General features: G+C 35.0%; 1 protein-coding gene across 2 annotated transcripts in view; it reads left to right on the top strand.

Moving 5' to 3' along the window:
* LOC106871184 (codanin-1) overlaps positions 1-16,623 on the top strand; it is a 65,741-nt gene that overhangs the window by 24,130 nt on the left and 24,988 nt on the right. For both annotated transcript variants that reach the window (XM_089365409.1, XM_089365408.1), the window contains 11 exons: positions 680-778; positions 2,191-2,269; positions 4,602-4,728; positions 5,447-5,559; positions 5,760-5,925; positions 8,398-8,495; positions 10,909-11,068; positions 11,183-11,245; positions 12,958-13,098; positions 14,628-14,794; positions 16,483-16,564. In XM_089365409.1, the coding sequence (XP_089221535.1) occupies positions 680-778; positions 2,191-2,269; positions 4,602-4,728; positions 5,447-5,559; positions 5,760-5,925; positions 8,398-8,495; positions 10,909-11,068; positions 11,183-11,245; positions 12,958-13,098; positions 14,628-14,794; positions 16,483-16,564 (1,295 nt within the window). The remainder of the gene's footprint in view (positions 1-679; positions 779-2,190; positions 2,270-4,601; positions 4,729-5,446; positions 5,560-5,759; positions 5,926-8,397; positions 8,496-10,908; positions 11,069-11,182; positions 11,246-12,957; positions 13,099-14,627; positions 14,795-16,482; positions 16,565-16,623) is intronic.

Below are 16,623 nucleotides of genomic sequence, written 5' to 3'. Positions count from 1 at the left end.
AAAGTATTGTAAATTGTAAAATGGTATAATTATGTGAATTTCATTACTATTTTAAGTAACTGTAATATGGTTTCATTATTTCATCTTGGACTAAGGTGGTGAGCTGGAAGAATTGTTACCATATTTGTAGCATTTCTTCTGGCTGAGACCCTCTCATTACCATATTTCTGTTGAAATACACTGCCTTTCTTTCAATTCATCCTGAAAACAATAAAAATTTTTATCAACATAACTAACATTGTTAAGCTATGGTTTGGAACATAAATTGATGAAAGAATGTTTTAATTTAGATCACTTTAACCCTTTTGTTAACATATTTGATGGAAGGTTTTGATTTAGATCGCTTCAAAATGTGAAGTTTGTATCATAGAACCAAGGGCAGTTTCAGGCAGGTTGGTATCTAAAGGGTTAACACCTTTTGGGGTTAAGAAAATAAATACCAGTTGAGCACTGAGGGTCAATGTAATCAACTTCCCCATCCTCTCAAAATTGCTGGCCTTGTGCCAAAACTTTGTCATTTATGTTATTGTGTCATTCTTTATATTTTTATCAACATCCATGTGCATCAGGACAAATGTTGTTTCCTGCTCTCTCCCTCTCTCTTTCTCTTCTTGGATTAAGTTCTAAACTACAGTCAAGTTAATGATTCTGACATATATATATATTTTTTACATTTCAGCTGCACTTTTTCCCAGTTTGACTGTAGAGATATTTTTCCTTGTGCAGTTGTTAGTAGCAAAAATTTCTGAAAAGGCTGTTACAGATTCTACACCAGATAGTAAATATTTTCTTTTTTTCTTAATTTATTACTCAAATATTGAGATTGGGAAAGAAAGAAACCAAAGAGAAAAGATGATCTATTTGTATTTATTTGTAATATTACTTCAAAAGTAGTAATGATAGTGTGAATGTTTTACTATATGTAGCATGCTGCTTTGTAGTTTTGACTTTAAAACCTGTGAGAATTGACTTCAACTTTTATTCCTTTGAATATCAATAAAAATTGGCAGAAAATAATAGAAAACAGATGATAATTTATCTGACTATGTGGTATCATCAGTGTTATCCCTCAGTGGGTGATTGACTCTCACAAAGACTATTTGATTTAAGAACTATTTGAGATCTTTAATAGAGTTCATTCTGTTGCAAACATTTACATGAGATTAATGACCTGACAGTAGCATAGTAACATTGATGTGTTACTTTTGACTTCATATTCCTTTTTGTTGTGCTGCATTTAGTGGTTGACGAGGAGATAAGGAACCTGTGAGGTGTGAATTTCCCCTAACCACCACCACTTCTCTGTAATGACCTTAAAGGTCAGTTGCTGCAAAGGAATCTCCTAACAGGTATCGTAATGAGCTGATATTCAAAAAGGTTGTCCTGTTGATAGGGCAGCCTCCCTGCTGTTGTCCATAGGTTCAGACTGCCATTGTATTTTAATGGTCACCTTTGTTTGAAGATGCAGTTGGAAGAGATTTTCTAATGGAAGCCCATATCAGAACTGGGGCCTAAACTTAATGGTAGTTATAAGGTAGATGTTTATCATCATCAACGTCCATCGTTTCCCACTATCACTGGCTGCAACTGACTCTGCACTAAGATGAGATAGTTGCCTCCATCGTATGAATCTATGGTGATGGACATACCTCATGTTTGTTTCATCAGCCATACTCTTCCGTTTTGGCTTTGGACATGTTGGAAGAGGGTATTAATTTTGGAGTTTTCCTTCTCCTAGATTGATCGCTTTCACCACAGCAAAGGAGCTCAATCTACCTTTACAAGAATATATTCCTCTCAAAGATGGGACCCTGATAGGTACTGCCATTCTGGATCAGAATGGCCCTTGTGGGCGAGGGTTGACTCCATGCTCCCCACAACTCCAGAATGCCCAAACTGGAGCCTCACCACTAGATGCAGTTTAATGTATATCATAATTTATAGTGAATTATATATACAAAATAAATGTTAAAACTGCAATTAATTGACATATTAAATTTTCTTTTATAACAGAACCATATTTAAATGGATTAATGGTTTCTTGTAAAATTTTGACTGTTAATTCTGAATATATATAATCAAACTTCAGATTTAATCAATTTGAAAAAAATGCTTGCTTCAAGGAGACCTGCTTCTTTCCCTTTTATTTCTTTGAACTATTCCTGATGATTCTAATTTCTTTTCATAAAGATTGCTCTGGTCACAACTATTTGAAAAATATCCACAATATTGTGTACTTCAGTGTGCAAGCATTGCAGAATTTGTTACCGTAAGTTGATTGTTTCATACCTTTCTTTTCCACCTTATTTTCTGCATCATGTACTGTATGTATTCATCATCATCATCATCATCATCATCATCATCATCTAACATCCATTTTCCATGCTGACATGGGTTGGACAGTTTGACATGGAGGTGGCCAGCCAGAGAGCTGTCCAAACACCAGTTGTCTGTTGTGGTATGGATTCTATGACTGGATGCCTTTTTCTAACACCAGAGTGTGCAGGGTGTTTTTTTTAAGCGCCACTGACATGAGTGCATGTACATAGCACTGGCACAAGTGCATTTTATGTGACACTAGCACCTGCAAAAGACAAGCCTGTATGTATGGATGACAACAATTTTACTGAGGTTGATGTGTCTTCTCAAATACGGGTAACCACTACATCTCCTCATCCCTTGTTATTTCCTCAGTGAAGCCCAGTGACCAAAAATCTTTTCTCACCACTTCATCCCATGTTTTCCTGGGTCTACCCCTTCCACAGCTTTCTTCCACAGTTAGAGCTTGGCACTTCTTTATACAGCTGTCCTCATCCATACACATCTCATGACCAAACCAGCGCAGTCTTCTCTCTTGCACACAACATCTGATGTCTCTTATATCCAATTTTCCTCTTAAATCATTTACACTCTGTCATATATATATATACACTGATATTACCCATCCAGTGAGGAATGCTGGCTTCATTTCTTTCAAGCCTTTGCAAGTCCTCTGTAGTCAAAGGCCATGTGTCACTGCCATGTAGCATAGCTGTATGTGCACAGGCATCATACAATCTGAGGGAGAGGCCCTTAGTTACCAACAAAGGTAGAAGCTCTCTGAACTTTGCCCAGCCCATTCTTATTCTAACAACTATACTTTCAGAACTCCCTCCCTCACTGCTAACTTGATCTCCTAGGTAACAGAAGCTATCTACTACTTCTGATGATCATTGCCAAGCATTTGAGAGTGTCTATTGCCTGCACATTTTTAGTGCTTATTGTACCTGCACATTTGCCACACATGAAGACTATTTCATTTCCTCTGTTAACCTTCCTGTAATATCACTACACCTCTTATGCATCCAAAGCTTGCACCTACCACTGATTTTGTTATCATCACATTCTCAATTCCCCATTATTGTCTTCATCACTTCCATTCGCTAGTCATTTGTTAACCAATAAACTACTGTAAAGTCTCCTTTCATTTTTGTGTCACTTAGGAGGCTACAATCTGTCTACTACTTAATCAGTAATCAAAGTAAATAAGCATTGGTTTACAACAAGCAACTTTGTTTTTTTTCTTCTTATGCCTCATGTTTAGTTTCAGTTCAAAGATGGATATTACAATCAAAGAAGACTATGAATCTTTGATACCAGCCTGTCTCTGACATGTGCAATCTTACAACTCAAAACTCCTAATCTTAAATTATTTATGTTTACATTGAGACTCATCATAATTTTCTGGACGAACTTTTTGTTATCTTTCAAATTCTTGATTATTTACAAGTTGTTGGAAGTTATAGACAACACCAAGCATAGTGGTTAATGCAAAGATTCATACTGTGCAGATACAATAATATGAGGGGGAGAAATAAGGTAATGAAGAGTACCTGAGTGGAGGACACAAAACTCTCTGAGAAGGAGAAATCACTGTAGTATCAGTAGGAAAAGCAAAGAGAGGAGACAACATATTTGTAGGGCAGAGGTTGTAGTATGTTGATGAGCAATTTCATACCATTTAATTAGGTGATCTTGCAAAGCACATTGGATGTCTACTTGTGTAATATCAGCGTTGTCTTTGCATAGTGTTGGTAGTTGTTGGAGGATGAAGCATTTTCTGGTTCTGAAGAGGAAATCCAGGCTTTGCGAAACAGTTTTTTTTTACTAAATTCATTTCTATAAAGAGATTCTCAGTGATGTTGGGTAGGCCCAGCTTTTTTGGTGACCTTGAGGAATCTGGTTTTGAGATGTTCATATTTAGGCGGGGTTGGGTGCAATATAGTTTTCTTGAAATATGTAATTGTTGTATCTTTGTTCTGTTAAATGAGACATGTCTGATATGATCCCATTTGAGGATTTTTTTTAGGTTTTGTTCATGAAGTTAATGCAGATAGCTACCTTTGTCTCTAGATCTGCAATCCCTTTCAACTCTTTCCTGGTTATATTTTCCTTTCAAATGATAACCTGTAACAGTTTAAGCTGAATATCAACTTTATTGACTCACTAATTTATGGAGTCTTGTAAAGAGATTCTTCAAAAAAACTTTTAAAATTTTGTTTTTCTTAAAAAAAAAAGTATTAAAAAACCCTGAAATTATTGTAATTTTCTAATCTTTTTAGGTTGCTGCCATTATTAGGGAAAACTATTTTAAGATTACTCTGTGACAATCCTAGAATTGGACATTTTTCATTATCATTGAAGAGTATTTTATGTCAACTTCATGAGACTGATTGTTCTTCATTGCAGGTATATATTGTTTATTTCTTTATTTAAAAAAATAATTTTTCTGTAATTCGATCCAAATGACATTCATAGAAAATTAAGTCTGTTAATTTTATTATTAATAGATTTGCAGGTAGGAATTACTCAATCAGATTAGGGTTGTTTAAATTGTTGAAGATGAATAATTGTAACAGAAAATATTGGTAATTCTGATGGTTGCAGTGAGAGGATTAGGGTAAGTGTTAGGCAGTGTTCAATATATAGTATGTAAGGTGAGACACTAAATGAGTGACAAAAAGGAAAAAAATTTGAGTGATAGTTGTTAACTTTAGAAGAGAGGCTTTTGCAGTAGCATTAGAAGCAATTCTGTGAGCAACTCTGTGAGCTTGTAGTTGTGTATTATGCTGGTGAGTATTTCAGAAGAGAGTCTTTTATAGTAGCGTTAGAAGCAATTCTGTGAGCTTGTAGTTGTGTATTGTGTTAGTGAGTATAGGCTTGGTTTATAAGTTTACTTTTTTATTAGTGTGATCCACTTTGTGTTTAGATTAGTTCTGGGAAGAAACATCTGTAAGAAATAATTTTAAAGTATTTTATATTTTACATTGATGTTATTTGAATGTGACACATTTCTTCCAGAAACCCTAGGCAACCTTCTCATATATCCTGTTTACTGTATCTATTTTATAAAATAGTTTTAATTTTCTGAATCATTCTCTATTAACTGTTACCATTTTCTTTACAGATGTCTCCTGTTTTATTGCATTGTTCTATTGGAGGAGTCCCATTCCAGGCAGAAACAGACAATCGTAATAATTTTCCTTCACCCAAAGCTTTTTCAACTTTTAGAGCACAACGGTATGTATACATAAATAATATAATTGCATAGTGTGTGTGTGTGTGTGTGTGTGTGTGTATGTGTGAGAGAGAGAGAGAGAAAGAGAAAGAGAGAGAGAGAAAGAAAGAGAGAGAGAGAGAGGAACTCCTTTGAATTTGGAATGTTTTTGTTAACGTATATTTTGAATGGATTCTATGAATTGTTTTAATAATTTTTCAAGGGATCATTTTTATGAGCTTATACGTGAATGGAAAGACAATCATGAGAAACCACAGTGGTCACTAACTTCCATGCTGAATAAAAAGATGCACTTGGTTCTGTCACCTGATTCAGAATTAGCAAATTATTGGCACCTTGCTAAATTATTTGTTTCACAGCTTATCATTGTAAGTAGTAGCTTGATTTGGTGTTTTAAAACAGTTCGATTGTTAAATGCAAACAATTGGCAAACAAAATTCATGAAAACTGTTTTATTTTAAGAAAGATATAATTTTGTTATTGCTTTAAAATGTAATTCAGATAATAGCCTTGTATCTTGCCCAAATGTCTGAGAACATTAAACATTTTGATTTCAAGTCTCACTTTTGTCAAATACACTGTTCATCTTTCTCCAAAGTTGTTAAAAAAAAATGCAAGGCATATAATAGAGTCATTTAACTTGCCATTGAACAAAAATATGTGGCCTTGTGCCAGCACAAGAAATCAATATTTAAAAAAAAATGATTTCATTTGCTTAGGAACAAAATATTTTTATAAGATGAACTATGGTCAATTAAGTTACCCTGATACATATTTGCATAGTTTCACTAATTTATTTAGAGTTGATTCTGATAAATATAAACTTAGACCAGTGTATCACCAAATACTGAATACTATTAAGCATTTACGTTTAACTTTCTATTGACTGTATCATCTCCACTGTCCGTATTTCAACCCTTTTGATACCAATCCAACTGAGACCATCCCTCCTGGTTCTATGATACAAACTTCCTGCTTAAAGTCATCTCAATTAAAACCTTCCTTCAAAATTTTGTGTTAATTTATGTTCCAAATACCAGCATAATAACGTCAAAGTTATTTTACAAAATTAAGTGTATTTCAACAGAAACATGGTATCGAAAGGGTAAGAATTGATTTTCATCCTCGTGGCATGGGATGGGTAGGTCGGCTTCAACACAGTGTCTCTTTATCTTTCACCTTCGTTTTTGATGTCCTTTGTAAAGCTCTTTACCTTCAGAACAGTATTTACTATTTCTGCCTATGTCTTTCTATTCAGGTCCTCTTCCTGCATTGTTTAACACGTTTTTAACCTCATCACTCTTCATATATAATCACCATAATACAGTGAACACCTGATGCCTAGTTTTCTACTCAGTTCTTCCTGCACATTCACAGTACATATCCAGCATAGAATGCTGGCTTCATTTCTTTCCAGCTTTTGCATATCCTCTACATTCATTGCACATAGCTCAACCACACAACATTGTACATTATACTCAAGTATCATCAAGTATGCCCTTTTCTTGAAAACGAAAGCCTTTCATTGTTGTTGTTGTTGTTCTATGGCTCCCAAGTCAGCTCTGATTAAGCTCATCTTTGATCAAAGGTATTCCTACCATGGCCATCATATCTTTATTTCAGAATTGTGTACTTGACAGATAGTAAGATGGGATTTGAAGAAGATTTGGCTACTATTTTCTAGCAGGTTGAGTAACCATACAGGCAGCTTTATAGGCTAGATTGAAGCTTAAACTAGATTTTGTGGGCCAAATTGAAGTAGAGATAAGATAGAGAAGAATGGGCAATCCCAGTGCCACCTGACTGGCTCCCATGCCGGTGGCATGTAAAAAGCACTCGCTACACTCTCAGAGTGGTTGGCATTAGGAAGGGCAATCCAGCTGTAAAAACCTTGCCAGATCAGACTGGAGCCTGGTGCCAGTCCTCAGTCATGGAAAGCAGACATTAAACGATGATGATGGTGTATTCATGATGCAAGCCAAAGTAAATGGATAAAGAGGTTAATAAACGTAATTATAGATCAATAGAAACAACAATGAAAAGAAAAAAAATATGAGGTGTTAGAAAAGTTTGTATGCAGGTACGTATGGGGATAAAAAACTACTCCACACAGGTTTATGGAGGTAGAAACTGTCTGAATGAATGCATACAGTTCTTGAGCAGACCAAAGCTTGATTGAAAGTTTGCACTGTTTCAGCTGCAAGATCTTTCAATATTGTTCATATCATTAGAATCCAAGTGGACGAACATGAGTATAAATTTGAGGGGGGAAAAAATGAAAGAAAGGTTTCTCTTTGTCTCAGCATGTAGAGACAAAATGAAGAGGAAATAGGTAATATCTTTTAGCATAAAGATTTATAAGCTTCTTTTCCATTTATTAAGATAATTAAAGATTCCCTAAGATGCGCCAACTCGGTTTATCAGAACCGGTATCAATTATGGCTCTTGTCAGGCTCTGAAGACGTGCTAGTAATACATATTTTACAGAATATTTAATTACTGTGGCTAGTATGTTTGACAACCCTGATATAGAGGCTGTTTTTATGTTCAAATAAGCTAGATCAGGCCTCTCCCACCTACCCTAAATATCATTCTAAATATAAACAATAACATCATTGAAATTTAGAAGCTAGAAGATAATGCATGATTAATTCAAATAAACATTACATTTGGTATAGTGATATCAACTCTAAAGGATTAAAAGACTCATCTATTTGGCTAGCATCTTTTGTTTCTAAGACTATCAACTTTTATGTTTATCATTGACTTGAATATTACCATGAAAGTAGTTTTTTTTAAAACAAAACTCATGCATTTAAATTTGTTTTAACCTTCTTTAGATGTACCATGAAGACAATAACATGTCCCTTGAAGGAGATGAAGATTCAATTTCATTTTTGTCACAGCTCAGAAAATCAAATCCTGAAAAGTTTAAACTGTACGTATCTTTTTTGTATTGTTTCAGCCATAGGCTTTAACCTTTGATCTCAAATGAAGGAAAAATGCAATTTTATTATTTCTTTTTATCTGTCTTTGGTGGGATAAAATTACCAGTTGTCATATTATGCATGCCATTATTCTGGTGCTTATAATCATCATCATCAGCAGCAGCAGCATATTACATCTGCTTTCCATGTTGGCATAAATTGGATGGACTGCAGGAGGACTGCATCTTGCTCCAGTGTTTAAGTTTTGGCAAGGATTCTGTAATTAGATGCCCTTCTGAGCACCAACCATTTTATAGACTTTTCTGGGTGCATTCTTTTCAAAGCACCAGCACTGAAGTGTCATACCCCTCCTGAACTTTTTCCTGCCTATTTTTATTCTGGTTGCTATATTTTCAGAACATCCATCTCCACTGCTAATCAGGTCACCTATATAACAAAAGCTACCAGCTATTTCTAATGATCCTCTCCAGCAATATATTTACAAATTGCATTTGTGAACTTTTTGATATGTGCAGTGTAAAATATCTGTATTTAATTATATGTATATAAATACTTGGATATATGTGCCGATGGCATGTAAAATGCACCATTTGAGTGTGGTCAAAGCCAGTGCCACCTGACTGGACCCTGTAAAAAGCACCCACTTCACTCTCGCCAGATTTAGCACCTGCAGAATTCTATCTCTTCCCCAAGATGAAAATGCAGCTTGAAGATCACTGTTTTAACACCGTTTTCAAGATCCAGGGGGAATCACAGAAGATCCTCAACTCATGGAAAGCGACTTCCAGGCCGGATTCCAAAAGTTGCAGGAATGCTGGGAGAGGTGTATTGTTGTGCAAGGTGACTATTTCAAAGGAGATGATGTTAAAACTTTGGTAAATAAGTTATTGTTTTTATTAAACATAACTAAGTCCAAGAACTTTTTGATTTAAATGAGTCACAAATAATATTTAGCTTCATGCTAGAATCTAAGTAAACTCTTATGTTGTCTGAGACAACATTTGATTATATTTTCTAGAGATGAGCACAAATATGACTTTTCTTTTACTGATCTTGTATTTCTTTACCTTTGGGCTGGATTGTATGACAGTTTTCCCGTTCCGTGTTCGTGGACCCCCTCATCTGATACGTTACATACTGTGACACCTCCAGCAGCAAGCTCAGACTGCGCTGCTCGTCAGGCTGAGAAAAGCAAGTTGTCTGAAGTATCGGTACTCTCTGACAGGTTCGTGATTGAGCCTTTGGCAGTGGAAACCTCCAGTGTTCTTGGTCCCCAGACCTTACCCCTGTTCACCACTATTGCTGACAGCAGATGGCTGTCTGCAAGTGCAAGCCCCGTGAGTCAGACTGGCTGTTCCAGTCCTTCTCCCTCATCATCCTCCTGAGCAACACCTTTTCCATTTTGTCTGCCGGGGTCAGGGAGACAACTTATGACAACGTTTAACCACAGATTTCATGAAAGAGTTTTGTAAACGTCATTATGTTGTTATCTGAGCTAGAGTGTATTCTAATATCCTTTACTATTTATAAGAAATATGTTATTTTAATCTTTACATGAACCACCAGACTGTATAGCTTCTGTTTTATACCAAATTTTGTAGTTTAATCCTTTAGCATTCTGGCAAACGTAATGCTTATTTATCCACATTGTTTTGAATTAATCATGTATTATCTTGTAGGATTGAGATTTTAATGATGTGATTGTTTATTTGTAGAACGACATTATAGGGTAGGTGAGAGAGGCCAGATCTGACCAGTGTAAACATAAAACTGGTAGAACATTTGGGTCAGATTTGACTGGTTCATATGCTAAAGGGTTAAATAGGGTGCTAGAGATTTATAATTTTTACTAGAAACTCTGTTATATATTATCAGGAAGCAAACAGAATTAAATAAAAAAATGTCAAGAATTAAAAAAAAAAAATGGCTGCTGCAGCTTGGAACTTAAATAACAAACTTATTAATAAGCATGAGTCTATTATATTGTCTCTTCAATTAACTCATACATGTTATTCTAATATTGGATTGAACTTATGACAGAACCACTTCGCAGACATTGTACCTGCTAAAAAAAAAAACAGCCAAAATCCTTTTAAGCAAACCTCACTGTCTTGAAAAGGTAAGGCATATTGGATAATGTAATCCTAGATATGTTAAAAAATTTGGCTGGAATGACTTCGATTATTGGTCTGGTCAATTAGGAAAGATTTAGACGTTAAACAGTAACACCATTGTTTTGAGATATCTATATAATACTTTTTTGTCAAATGTTTTCCAAAATAAAAAAATAAAAACTTTTAATTTGGATTTAAAGCATCACCAAGTTATGTTAGCTTGCTTGCCACAGAATATTTTTCATTTATAATTAACTCTTTGTTTTATTTTATTTTAATTTTTTTGTAGGCTCCAAGAAAGATTTATAATTCCACTTAGTACAAATGGGCCTAGTCCAGCCCCTTCATTCATTAATTCACAAGAATTTTTCCATGATTTCATAATGTTAGCAAATAGTCATATTTTTAATCAGCATCTCTGTGATATTTTGAAATCAAAAATATCTGAGGTAAGTTTCTTATTTATTAATTACTTACAAATTTTTCCTTCTCGAATATGAAATTTGAATTTTCTTTTTTGTTTCTTTTTAATTAAATTTTTTGTTTTATTTCAACTCATTCAGTTGGATAAATCTCAGTTTCTAACTATAGAAAATGTAACAGAAGATGGGGATGTTCCAAAAACAGTAAGTGTATAATTTTTACATTTTTGCTTTCTGCTTTTTTTAAAAAAAATTTATGAACTATAGGTGCAGGAGTGGCTGTGTGGTAAGTAGCCTGCTTGCCAACCACATGATTCTGGGTTCAGTCCCACTGCGTGGCACCTTGGGCACCTTGGGCAAGTGTCTTCTACTATAGCCTCGGGCCGACCAAAGCCTCGTATATATATATATATATATATAATCATAAATATACAGGGATTAGCATTGAGTTGCTTCTCCAACATACTGAAAATTTAGAAATAGCAGTCAAAGAACTACTGATTCTAAACTACAAATTTTTCTCTAAACGGATGGCGATATTTATGGCACACATAGAACAAAAACCGGAGGGAAAAGTATAAACAAAACAAGTCTTTAGTTAATCGGATACGATTGTTTCATGGTTAAGAGAATGAAAATTTCTCTATTCCAAATCTTCAGTCTGATATTCTGATAAATTTGAAAGTGTCTCTAAAAAAATTCACGGTAATTTTTGGCCATGCGACACCAAAAATCAACAATAAGAAAGGCACTTACGAATTCATCGGCTAGTGAGTTCAGGCATCCCACCCCAAAGAAATCTATTCCATGTGCGTCACAAATAGTCCCGTATGAAAAAAAGTCCCGTGTGGAGGGATTACGGTTTAACCATCTAACTTAGAGGTATCAAATATAAAATATACAAGAATAAGGGCAGGGAATCGTCAATTAATAATAGAATTAATAATTAACAATTTTGCCAAGTAGTTCAGTATGAAAAAACCTTTATCGGTAAAACCATTTATCATCATAAATATACAGGGGATTAGCATTGAGTTGCTTCTCCAACATACTGAAAATTTAGAAATAGCAGTCAAAGAACTACTGATTCTAAACTACAAATTTTTCTCTAAACGGATGGCGATATTTATGGCACACATAGAACAAAAAACCGGAGGGAAAAGTATAAACAAAACAAGTCTTTAGTTAATCGGATACGATCGTTTCATGGTTAAGAGAATGAAAATTTCTCTATTCCAAATCTTCAGTCCGATATTCTGAGAAATTTGAAAGTGTCTCTAAAAAAATTCACGGTAATTTTTGGCCATGCAACACCAAAGATCAACGATTCTTGTATATTTTATATATATATATATATATGTGTGTGTGTTTGTCCCCCTAGTATTGCTTGACAAACGATGCTGGTGTGTTTATGTCCCCGTCACTTAGCGGTTCAGCAAAAGATACCGGTAGAATAAGTACTAGGCTTATAAAGAATAAGTCCTGGGGTCGATTTTCTCGACTAAAGGTGGTGCTCCAGCATGGCTGCAGTCAAATGACTGAAACGAGTAAAAGAGATAAACATTTATCAGGTTACAATTTCATTTCATTCACTCTGACTTTTCAAAACAATTTCTCACAAATGAGATAAAGTTAGTCAACTCAAATTAATTCATTCAAACTCAAATTGTACTCTGAATGAATTAATTCTGCACAGAAATTTATAGTTTAATTTGTTCTTTACTACAAAGTTTTAGAAGTTCCATGATCTTTCTCTACTGCATCATAAATTCTTCACAGAAGTTTTTGGACTATGATTAGCTAGTATTATATTATTAATCTTTTGATATTTTTTTTTTAGTAGTAGTAGTAGTAGTAGTAGTAGTATAAAATTTGATTGTAAATAACTAAAAAAAATTTCTCTTTATATTTTACAGGTCAAGAAAGAATTCAGGTCTTCTATGTTGACCTTAAGGTTACTTGCAAAATTTTTAGGCTTTATAACATTTCTGCCATATCAGTCTGTCAACAAACTTCCAGATGAAGTGCACTCTGCCTATGTGAATATAAGAAATAAAGTTAGTATTCAAAGATTATTGAACACAAACACACGCATATATATGATTAATATTGTAGTTAGAATTAATGGAAATGATTCCAAATTTGTTTTTGTTTTTTTCTAAAACAACATTTATGCATAGGTCGTTGCCAGTGCCACCTGACTGGCTCCTCATGCCGGTGGCACGTACCATCCGAACGTGGTCAATGCCTGCCAGATATCCCCCTTCCCTGACTGGCTCCTGTGCCGGTAGCATCCAAACATGGCCGATGCCAGTGCTGCCTAACTGGCACCCGTGCCGGTGGCATGTAAAAAGCACCCACTACACTCTCAGAGTGGTTGGTGTTAGGAAGGGCATCCAGCTGTAGAAACATTGCCAGATCAGAATGGAGCCTGGTGCAGCCTCCTGGCTTGCTAGTCCCCAGTCAAACCGTCCAACCCATGCCAGCATGGAAAACAGACACTAAACGATGACAATCAAGAATATTGTCATCGTTTCTTTAAAGGAGTGGTGGGTCATCTTATGAAGACCAGCTTTCTAATTTCTTATGTTACTGCTTCTGATGTTACTTTTCTAGTTACTTCCTTATATACTTTTGTATTCTATTGTTAAATACAGTTATTCCACATCACTCCAAAAGGAACAAGGGGTGAGTTTTCCAGCTTCTCTGGCGTATATATTCCTCCCTGGACAGGACACCAGTCTGTTGCAGGATTGCTCATTTTTGCCAGCTGAGCGTACAGGAACAACATGAAATGAAGTGTTTTTCTTGAGAACACAATGCATCGCCCAGTCCAGGAATTGAAACCAAAATGTTACGATCATGAGTCCAATGTCCTAACTACTAAGCCATGTGCCTCTGCATAGTTTAGTTTCCATTACAATTTACAATTGGAATTTTACATAAGCTTTTCCATTTCATTTGATTCCTTACCTGATTTTATTATTTTTCTGTCTTGAAAAATAATTTAGCACTTGGTTTTGTTGAGAAGTTTTAATGTAAAAATGCAAAAGAATTTAATTTAAATCTGAAGTAGTTCTAATTCTTGAAAGAAGGAAAAAAAGATCAGGACATTCATTTATAATTGAAGAATTTTTTCAGAAATGATGTTCATCTCCCATTGATTTCAGAGACGGTGTTTTACTAAAGCACTACTTGATTGTGTGTTTAGACATCCAACATCATCATCGTCATCATTTATTGTCTGTTTTCCATGCTGGCATGGGTTGGATGATTTGACAGGAGCTGGCCAGCTGAAGAGCTGTCTGTTTTGGAATGGTTTCTACTGCTGGATGCCCTTTCTAACACCAACCACTTTATAGAGTGCACTCGGTGCTTTTACGCAGCACCAGCATGGGTGCTTTTTACATAGCACCTGCACCCACAAGCCCACAAAATAAAGGATTGCTTAGCTGAAGAGGGATGCAGGGAACATGGCTGTATGCCAGGACAAACATTTATCCTAAAAAATATACAAATTGTTCATTTCTAAACCATTCTATTTTGAATCTAAATACATGTTTTACTATGTTTATTTTAATTGTAGAGTGTTCCTTCCTGTAATATTCTGAATTATTTGAAAGAAGCATCTACAAGAGGCCGCCTGTGCTTAACCATTCCATGGGTTGTAGAATTTTTGAGTTGGATTGATAAATTGTCACCCTTACTTGATTATTATCAGGAAATAATTCATGAACTGCTCTACATTCATCGGTATGTTATAATGAAATTTATTGAAGAAACTTTTGTGAAAATCTTATTTCAAATTTATGTAACTAAGTCTTTTGTAGTAATCATTAAATTAATGGTAGCTTTTCATTCTTATTTGAAAAATTGTTTTTATTACTTAGTTATATGGGTGGTACCCATGGCTCATGCTAGTTGTCTTAGACTGGTGAGGTTGCAGTTTTGATTGATTCAAACTTCTGTAGATTGTTACCCATGCGGGGTGGAAAAAGCGTAGGGAAGGAGTGAAACCCATTGGGTTATAGTTCTGGGAAATATTAAATGATGTACCTACTGTTGGGTTTGGTGGTTGAGGGGAAGTAGGGACTATAGTAGAGATGTAGAACATCAGCTGAAGGCAGTTTGAGGAAAAACTATTATAGCAAAGCAGTAGAAGAAAAAAAAACAAAACAAAACAATGGAAACAACATCTGTGTGGTGGTGAACAAATCTGCCAATCAACCAGAAATATGTATAGAAATGGCATCAAGCCAGATGTAGATTGCATGTATGCTTTGTAGAAGGTCAGCTGTTGATTGGGGCTTATATATTTTCTAAGCCTGAAGCAGGAGCTTTTGGGAAGTAACTTTGGCAATGTGTTAGATGTCTGATAGTTTGTAGCAACTTGGTTCATTTTAATTGAGTGTTTTATGTATTTGTGTGTGTGTGTATATATATATATATATATATATATATATAGAGAGAGAGAGAGAGAGAGAGAGAGAGTTGTGGCATTTCATCATCATCATCATCATTTGGTGTCTGCTTTCCATGTTGGCAAGGGTTAGACTGCTTGCCTGAACCTTGTTAGCTGAAGAACTGCACCAGACTCCATTTACTCCATTTGGCATGGTTTCTATGGCTGGGTGCCCTTCCTAATGCCAGCATATATGATATATGCAGTAATTGTATTTTGGTAGTATAGAATGACACAGGTAATCATGTCCTCATCAGAGAATGTTTGTGCAGTCCCTGTTCAAAGAAGAAGCACGTCTGGTAGAAGGTGTTCTAGATAGGATGCAGATGACACATGTGTATTGAGGGAGATGCAGAAAGATAAGGAAAGTATCAAATGTATGGAATTGTGGTGTATTGCTAGGAGTGAGAAGGAAAGAGTAATTTATGTATGAAATAGATTGTGTGGTAGAAAATGTCAAACCCTGGAATGCAATGAAATTGACAGATTTATGATATAGAGAGGGCACTTTTCATGCAGATTGCCATGGAGTAATTTACTTAGAAGATTCTCAAACAACTTTCCTGTTGTCAAAGGCAACAACATTGCATTGCTGAAATCTTCCAGAATCTACTAATGTGTAACATTGAAAGGAAAATTGCCAGTAGATGTAACTCTATGAAAATTTGTCCCTGAGAAAAGAGAAAGATTCTCAAGGTATTAAAGAAAGTATGTCTTCGTTACCTTTTGGATGTTAGGACATTAAGCTGCTTTACTTACCAGTTAGAAAATGCATATACATCACAATTTTCAATTGTTCTTCTCATTTAATTCTAAAACTACATCTTATCATGAAACAGTAATGAAAAATTCTTTTTATTAAATGTGAAATTCTGTTTTTTTTTTCGATGACTATTCTAATTTATCTGTAGGAACTTGTTTCAACTTTGCGTTGCCCTTTTCTATATTTATCATCAAACTAAGATTTTCTCTTACACAGGAAATCTTGGTACAATTTGAAAGCGAAAATATGTCTTGAAACTCAATTATTTATTATTATTCAGATTGAATGGCTTTTAGGGGTGAGTATATTTTAGTCATTGCTTTCATTGCCTTCAAAGGCTTAATCAATTGTATTGAC

This window comes from Octopus bimaculoides, chromosome Z, assembly GCF_046866305.1.
Source record: "Octopus bimaculoides isolate indiv1 chromosome Z, ASM4686630v1, whole genome shotgun sequence".
In the NCBI taxonomy this organism is placed as follows: Eukaryota; Metazoa; Mollusca; class Cephalopoda; order Octopoda; family Octopodidae; genus Octopus; species Octopus bimaculoides.
The sequence above is the reverse complement of the archived record's forward strand: the minus strand, read 5'-3'. Positions and strand labels throughout refer to the sequence as shown.